This window comes from Sphaeramia orbicularis, chromosome 5 (assembly GCF_902148855.1).
Source record: "Sphaeramia orbicularis chromosome 5, fSphaOr1.1, whole genome shotgun sequence".
Lineage (NCBI taxonomy): Eukaryota > Metazoa > Chordata > Actinopteri > Kurtiformes > Apogonidae > Sphaeramia > Sphaeramia orbicularis.
This window is the reverse complement of record NC_043961.1, coordinates 42,033,577-42,042,710: the sequence shown is the minus strand read 5'-3', so window position 1 is coordinate 42,042,710 and position 9,134 is coordinate 42,033,577. Positions and strand designations below refer to the sequence as shown.

The window sequence follows — 9,134 nt, the reverse complement described above, 5'->3', positions numbered from 1 at the left end:
TACCAGGTTAATGTATCCATCAGAGTCGCCCTCAAAACACACCAGCACCACACCTGAACAGAGCACAAACCAAAGCATTTACAACAGGATCCCTCGCAGGTAGAGACAACTGGGCTGCACTCCAATAGAATACAGGGGAAAAGGCACTAATCTGAAATCATGTACATCCCCATAAACTCGAGTGGGTGTTGAGTCACCTGCAGGTGGCACCACAGGCCACATTAAAACAACAGAAGTAATGCATTCTTTGGCTGTTTACATTTAGAATGACTTTAATATCTGTTTTCACACGACACAGAGGAATAATCTGGTTGTTATTACTACACGTTTTCATGCTTCACTTGCTGATCAATCAGTAGTTAAAACTATATCAATGCTTATTTCAGTATTTCCAATTCCTCTATGAACATTCCCTCTGGCAACAAAGGGTAAAACCACCTTAAGTGAGAGGGGAGAAAAAAATGTTTGCAAAATTTGGGCAATCTTGCTGTTTTATGATTTTCTGATGCAAAATTTCAAAATGCACAATAAATAGCCTACATTTATTGAAATGCAATTAAAAATACATAGGTTGCTGTAAAAGTAATAACTCTTCTTTTAACCTCATAGTGTGTAAGAATGCATTTATATAGCAACGCATAATCTAAATGATTAGAGATGTAACAAGACATAATGACAAAAACACAACTGTTGTCTCTGATTTTGTGTAGTAGTGTATTTATTCTATTTAATCAAAACAGAGAATGAAAGGTAAGCGCATCAAAATATACCACTACACAAAACAACAGTGTTATAACAGAAAATGCAAGTATAATTAATGCATCATAAAAATGTCTCCTTATGATTTGTTGTAATACAGACATACACCATGATACATTTATTTCTGCCCAGAGGTGCATTAATGTTAAACTAAGATGCACCAATCCAACTTTTTAAAGTTCTGATGCCGATACCGATGCTAGTGTATTGCGTATCGGTTGATACCCAATAACGATCCGATATTGTTGATTTGTTGATTTATTGTTTGATTTATATAAGCCATACCTGGTGTGGTAAGGCTGAAGTATCTCTATTATGACTAATTCATTTGAGTTTAGAGAAAACCAGGCAATTGACTTTGGTTTAAGTTTATATTAAAATTATGCATTATTTATCTATTTTCTGATATTTAAGATAATTGTTAATACAGGGATGATTGCAAAAAAAAAAAAAAATCTCAAGCCTGAAAATTTTTTCTTCAGGTCAGGTCATGAGGAAGGGGTCATTTGTGGGCCTACATCCAGCAATTTGCAGGTCTGCATAGGAGCAAATTAAGAAATCATAGGTCCCTAAGCAATAAGGTCTTGTGGCCCCTCAACCACCCAACCCACACTGAACTCACATCATGTAAAGGGGGGTTTGGGGGGCCTTCACCTGAGAAAATGTTGCAAATTATAGCACCTAAAGTGCCTTTTCATGCAATTTCAGATGGAAACTACTTGTTTGAGTATTGTGCAAATACATGATAATTCTGCTCATTAATCCACCACTGGACACTGGACAACTAACTTTATATCTAGAATCACTTTGAACAAAATTTGTTTCAGACATTTTTATTGCGAAGCCTTATCATAGTACAGATTTGAGATCCCCTGATTGGTACATTATGCTTCATTTTTGATATCAACATAACAAACGCACATTCAGAAATAAAAAGAACACAGCACTGATATAGTGACAAAAGAGGAAGGAAAGAACCCCCCCCCAAAAAAAACCCAAAAAAAACCAACCAAACAAAAAAAAAAGCACAAAAAAACACACACATACAATTTAACATTATCCTGTGTGTCCTCAGCAGACAGACCACTTCTTCTGACCATGACAGATTTTTTGTTTGACTGTCTGTCTGTTAGCAAGATAACTCAAAAGTTATGGAAGGATTTTGCTGAAATTTTCAGGAAATGTTGATACTGGCATAAGGAACAAATGATTACATTTTGGTGGTGATCGGGGGGGGGGGGGGGGGGGGGCAGATTTTGATGAAATTTTTAGGAATTGTTTATACTGGCACAAGGAACAAATGATTACATTTTCGTGGTGATTGGGAGGGGGGTGGGGGGACTGATCTGCCTTGGTGGAGGTCTGCGCTCTCTGAGTGCTTTTCTACAGGGTGTCCCATAAGTCTCCATACATAGGAGACATAATACATTCCATACATATATGGTTCTAACATGTATTTCTTTATATTTCTTCTTTATAGTTCTTCAGCAGTGGAGGACACACATTGAAATGTGTTCCCGACAAAATGGCAGTCATATAGAGCATATTATATAAATAAAAATGGTTTATGTCAAGAAACGTTTATTTTTCCTATGTATGGAGACTTATGGGACACCCTGTAGTGTATATTTGTGTAGAAACGTTCAGTCCTCCAGGACCCAACAGGCCCAGCAGACCCATCATGACAAGGCAGAGGGCCTATGCAATGGTATCCATGGTCCAAACTTGAAAACAAGGAAATTTACAGGCGACGTGGATTTGAATAGACATAGTGACATCCAGGTGGCTATGACACCTAGACCCACTAAACAGAGTCAGAGATTCTGTATGAAAGTCCATCAGTCTGGCCCGGGTACAGCTGTGGATATACATGGAGTTTACACCACCAGGTTGTGAATGGGAGAGGGAATGAACGACGGATCAAAAATGTAAAAACACTACAAATCCATTATTATTATTATCATTATATAAATGAGGCTCTGGTCCTGTCCTGTATTCGACAGTAGGTATGGGTGGTTCTGGGTGGGTTCAGGGCTACAGAACTGGACCGCTGCAGGACTCAGTTTGTTCACACACGTGTTCTGTTGGGTTTCCTGAAACACGGTGACGTTACTCACCTTTATACTCTGGAGTGAACTCCTTCATTTCTGGAGGTAAGGATTCATAGAAGCGCTGCTCCCTGCTTATCATGGGCTTACACACCGTGTGGTCATCATAGCGCATCATACTGGTGTGACCCCCCACCTGCGCGCGTGCACACACACACACACAACAGCACCACAGGTTAGAGGAGGTCAACAGCACATGGCTCCGCCCACCAGTTCATCCTGCTCTAACAAATGAACACTACTCACCTGGTGGATGAATGGCTCCAGGGAAACACCTCCATCTCGTGGTCGCGGTGAAGCCCCTCCCCCTGGCCCTGACCCCTGCAGCTTGCTGTCCATGTTGTTCGTCTGAGGGAGGCACATGGCTCCAGGCGGACGTGCCGCACCTCCTCCTGCTTAGGATTGAACAAAGACGGTTCGTTTGAAAGATGCTCTAAGGGTCAAGTGATCAAACAGAAACAGCAGAACAGCTTATACCCATTTTGTCGTTATTGGCATCCTTTGTGTCTTTTTGGACTGTCATTATTACAATATTTTGATTGAATCTAGATGATGTACATACAAGTGTGGCACAGTGCCATTTTCAGGAATTCCAAGAGTAATTTGTTGGTACAGAGTTTTATAATGAATCAAATATTTGTACACTCAGTTATGGGGATTCGTCTGTACCTGAAGTCATCAGTTCATGCCTTCACTTCTTCAGCAAAAGCAAAACAACATTTTACACTCTGGCAGTTAATATGGACTAAAGGCCAACATTTTAGTGAAGGAAAACACTGTAGTATCACTATAAACAGAAAGAAAGAAAAAAATAAAATAAAATAAACAAAAAAACCCAACTCCCCTAATAACAGTAAAGCTACAAACCCAAAAAAAGCCAACTTCTGTTGTCTTTTGTAGTCTTACCAAATCATCAAAATCAAAATCGAGTTTTTAGAGGGCCAAAAAAAAAAAAAAAAAAATTAAGGATTTTATTTTTGGCCAAAATCATGCAGCCCAGTCCTGCTCTTACCTTGGGCATGGGCTCTGGTGTGCAGTGACGGGGAGGGAGGGGTGCAGGGCACCACGGGCTGCTGGGAGCGCACGCCGGCCCCGGGGGGAGGCGGCGCCAGACCGACAAACCACCGCACAAAGCCTTCGATCAGAGCGCTCCAATCCACCGCCGGTTGCACAAAGATCCAGTCAGGACAAGGGGGGAAGGGGGGTCCACCACCTTCTGTACAGAAGACACATGACAGCATGTCAGGGTGGATTGTCTGGATCCCTTCAGGAGCTCTAATTTTAGTTCAATCTTTCAGTTAGATTTCCGATTCCAGTTTAGTCTGAGTTACTTTTGGATCAACTTTTTACATATTATTTTACTGTTGAATATTTGGTCCAGCCTTGCATATAGGTCAGGAAACACATACATACTCACAACCAAACAAACACAGCTTAAGAAATAGGAAAAAAATAAAATAAAAAAAATTTGGAGTTTCATGTTAGTGTTGAACTGAGTTTTCTTGTTCTCTTGACAACATTTTCAGAAGCCCATAAGTATTTTTATGAAGCACCTTAATCCAAAAGATCGTAAAAAGACATTTACCTTAATTGTGCCCTAATACAGCTGATTTTTACGAGGTAAGAAACAGCAGTAACTAAATTACATAGCCTTTTATCCATAGATCTAAAAAAATGTTCCAAAAAGCAATTCAGGGCAATCACCGCAATTGTTACCATCACATACAAAAAGACACTAAAAGAAAAAACTTTAAATTTCTTTAAATAAGTTCCAAGTGTCCAGACAGCATCCAAGTTCTCTAACATTAGAACAACACTGATGGAAATAGGAAAGTCCTTTACATCATGTTTTTATTGATTTGGAAACAGAAAAACATGAGTTTTAACAGAAATTTGCATCAACAAGAATCAATAATACCGGCTGACTGAGTTGAAAACTGCACATCTACAATGATCTGGAAAGAACAGATAAAAACACTGTTAACAGAAAGAAAATAGAAATCAGCTTTTCTATTGACAGGATTTAAACAAATACATACAAGTCTAAACAATTAGCATTTAAAACAACAATGGAATAAAACACAACAAACACTAAAAATGTAGGATTTAGAATTTCATCTTTAGGCCTCAATGAAAAAGAAAAGATGCAGATCTCAAACTGATAGTGACTATATAAGAAAAAGAGTTATCTGATCTACTTTAATATGAAATTTACAGTTCATGCTGCATCTATAAGGTTTGTTGGTCTGAACTCATTACATTAAACATATCACATCAAGAACAGCTTGTGTGAATGTCATCAAATTTGGGGGTGTTTTTAGCCAATTTTTTTTAACCCCAGTGTGTATTAATCATCCCGTATTGTGTAAAGATTTTATTCTTCCTACTGCAGGTCATTAACATTGGAAGAAAAATATATGACAGTCATTTTATTTAGGGGTCATGTGGTGCTAAACCCACTTTTATTAGTCTTTAGTACATTTGTTTGTATATTTGGGGACCCCAACAGTTCATAAAGTTTCAATTTGAACCCTCCAGGTGCTGCAAAGCTATCTTTATATTCATTTGAGCAAAAATCCAGTGGATTTCTACAACCAGTTTCAATTCCTACTTAATTTGTTATGTCTATAACTAGTTACGTCATGACATTTGCACATATGAGGTCAAGACTTCCGATAAACATTTCTCAGAGCACACCATAATTGTTTGTCGGCAGCAGCAGTTGTAGTCCATACTGAAAATATGTCCAAACTTCAAGCCGATTACCTCAAATGTTCAGTTGTTGGTTGTATTAACAAACACAAGTGGCTGAACGGGACAGAGCAGCACAGCCAACATACTGGAGGGGGTGGGGTGTGAAGTGGCTCATTTGCATATAAAGGCCAGTGCTCAAAACATGTCATTACTCAGAAATAAGGTTGAAGATGGGCCTGTGGAGTTTAATTAAGGAAGAATTCAGACCCAAGCATAGCATTTACAGTGTGGGCGGCTGTGTCTCAGTTGGTAGAGCGGGTCATCGAATCCTGGCTCCGACTGTCCACATGTTGAAGTGTCCTTGGGCGAAACACTGAACCCTAAATTGCTCCCAGTAGGGCAACAGCCGCCCACTGGTGTATGAGTGTGTGTGTGAATGGGTGAATGTTTGTAAAGCGCTTTGGGGACCATGAAGGTGTACAAAATGTGCTATGTAATGCCCTGTTTCCACTGCGTGGTATCGGCTGGACTCGGCGTTTTTGCATTTCCATTCCGAGAAAGGACCTGGAATCTGGTACTCGGTACTACTTTTTTGGTATCACCTCCGCCGAGGTTCCAGGACTGGGGACCAGATACTAAAACGTGACGTGTAAACACTGCAGACCACTGATTGGTCAGAGAGTTGTCTCTGTGACCCGCCGTTTTACAAAAAACAGATGCGGAAGTGGACAATAAATATAGCGGTAGGTTAATCCACATGATAACAGCCCAAAACTACACCATGGTTGGTCCAGGAGATTCAGTCTTTGGTGGCCGACGTAAAAATTCAGACGAGACAACATGCAACGACCGAGTTTTCAGCAACTCTCTGAACAGACGACACGGAAGTAACGCGCCGCATCACTATGACATCCAGGTACTATAAAGTTGGTAGTATCTTGTAATGGAAACGGTCTCCAGGAATACCGAGTTGAGCTGGTTCCACGTAGTGGAATCGCAGCATAAGTGCAGTCCATTTACCATTTACAGTTTATGTAGATCACAGGGAAATGTTTTACAATGCATAATTCCATTTTTTAAAAAAAGCACAATATCACTCCTTTAATACTCATTTTACATAGCTTTAGTGTGAAAAAATAAAACCATTAATCACTTCATTTAAGTCAAAATAATTTTTTATTGCCATTTTGTCCTTGAGTTACTACATTAACTATCAGGTATACAGCAGGCAAAACACTTTGATAGTTCATTACAAATAATAACATATTTTTCTGATAATAATGTTTTTTTTTTCCATTTCTCAAGCTAAAATTCCAAAGTATCTGCAGATGTTGATTTGACTTAACTTTCTTTTCTCATTCAGCCCAAAATCATTGAATTGATTGACAACTGCCTTGTTCAACACCATGGGAGGAAAGTGTTCCTTTACATCCAAAGCTTTGCACTTGTGCACCATCAGGGGGTGTTCAATCATTTCTGCCACATTGTTTTGAAGCACTTAAGTGGAAATACTACTGGAAAACTTTGGCAAGGCAAAAAAAATGCAGCTACGCGCAAGTTACGATGAGATTACAAAACGTTCAACATGGCATCAAGGTAAGACATGGCTTTAAATATCACAGACTGCAAACACACACGCACACAGTAAACAGCGTCTCCCAAGAGCAATGAATTCTAAAGTTAGCAGCAAACAGGAAACATCAGGCCACATCTGTGCTGCTCTGACATCAGAGTAATCATCCTGATGATACATGACACGAATACGCCAACACACACCCAAACTATCAAACACTGTAGGATGAAAAAATCAACCGGTGGGTGACTGAAAGAACAAAATACATGTATTTAAAGTGATTCACACCAAATACTACAACTTTTATTGATACTGCACATTGGCTGTGTTCTTACAAGGTCAGTTTTAGGTTAGAGTTACATCTTAAACTGTGAGATGAATTATTTGCCTTATTTTCTCATATGTAGCTTAGGCTCATATTATTAACCAGGCCCGGACTGGCTAATCGGGAGGACCGGGACAATTCCCGGTGGGCCGGTATAATATTTGGGCCGCGAGGGCCGGAGTTCACTTTAAATATGTATTTAATATTTTATTTATTTATTTATTTTTTGGGGGCCGGTGTTCAGTCATAGCACTGAGTTGACCACGTAATCTGCAGCTGCTGTTCCTGGGCCACACCCCCTCTACTAGTAAACTGTTTGTTTTCTTCCTGTTTTGTTTGCGGACACACCGTGACCTGGCGTAACATCTCCTTGCATACGGTTAGCAGCTCTATACTGTAGCTGTGGAGCATATACGATATGTGCTCTGTAGGCTATGTTGATGCTCAGCTGTGTTTGCTGTTTGAGACATGGATAATAGAAAGAGCAAAGGTGGTGTAGAGAAGGCAAGAATTAAAAAGAGGAAAGTCCTGGAAGCAAACGCAGCCAAATGTGCCAAAATCTGCAACTTTTTCACAGAAACGACCTCCCGGTTGGAAACAACTAATGAGGATGATGAACCGGGTAAACCACCTTTCAAGTTAGTTAATTATCGAGTCAGTGAATTATGTGGCATTGTGACGTGGAACATAATGTTATGTCATTTAAATAATAGTATGATGCGACGCCACGTAAGTGGGAAACTTTGTCTTGTAGCTCCTCAGATTCAGAAAGCAGATCCAGCAGCAGACACCAGCCATGAGGCTTTGCAAAATAGAAGATTTGTGCTGAGAATTATGACCATTTTTAAACTGTGCTTTAGTGTCAGAAGCAGAGCCAGGAGCCAGTAGTGATGAGGGGATTGTTCCTGTCAGGATGGAAGGAAAAGGTGAGCTGTTGGAACAGACTGTGTAAACAAACATTAGTTCCACTAAAACCACTTTCTATACCCAAACGATAATACTGGCCTATTTTATTTTTTATTATTAAAAGTGAGACAGTAAATACACAAAGCCCACAACTGAAAGGCAATAGTATAAAGTAATATTAAATAAGCCTGCATATTTTGCCAGTGTAAAGATCTGAATTGGTTCAGTAAGTCCAAATGTCTGTAGATGTTATTTTTTATTGTGATACAGGTGCAGGCGAGTCTAGGGAAACTGGTGGAAGTGTGAAAGGGAGAGCAGAGTCTACTGATGACAGAGGAGCAGCTTAGCAGCACAACCCTGAACCACTAGGCACAAATGAGACAGATGAAGAGGAGTCTGTTGTTAGCTTTGATTGCTTTGCTCACCCTCAGTCACAGGATATACATATTTTTTTCTTATCATCCTCATCAAACCCCTAATATCACTATACCAAAAGTTTTCAATAGCATCGATGGAACAAACTGCAAGTAAGTTGTGATGGAAATCTTTTGTTGCAGAGGATACAAAAATAATAGTTATTAGAAAGTGCAGCAAGCTTTATTTTTTTTTTTAAATTTTTAATATTTTTATACTTTCATTTCATTTCAAACATTTTAAAGGTTTGAAAAATGTTAACACTTATAAGAACAAAAATATAGATTCTGTTCTTGTTGTGTTGTGAGGAATAATAATGTTGGAGATGTCAATGTGCACTCACTTTTGAAATAAA

The 9,134-nt window shown here is 39.3% G+C and overlaps 1 protein-coding gene across 3 annotated transcripts in view; it reads right to left on the bottom strand.

The window, feature by feature from the left end:
• The window catches only part of ip6k1 (inositol hexakisphosphate kinase 1), a 20,053-nt gene extending 16,041 nt beyond the window's left edge, over positions 1–4,012 (bottom strand). For 2 of the 3 annotated variants that reach the window (XM_030134479.1, XM_030134481.1), the window contains exons 1-4: positions 3,880–3,999; positions 3,114–3,259; positions 2,877–3,003; positions 1–53 (exon numbers count right to left, since the gene is read on the bottom strand). The exon at positions 1–53 is cut by the window's left edge. In XM_030134479.1, the coding sequence (XP_029990339.1) occupies positions 1–53; positions 2,877–3,003; positions 3,114–3,230 (297 nt within the window). In that variant the 5' untranslated portion in view covers positions 3,231–3,259; positions 3,880–3,999. Of the gene's footprint in view, positions 54–2,876; positions 3,004–3,113; positions 3,263–3,879 lie in introns of all 3 variants that reach the window. The other variant, XM_030134480.1, reaches the window with a different exon arrangement.
• Between the last annotated feature and the right edge of the window lie 5,122 nt (positions 4,013–9,134).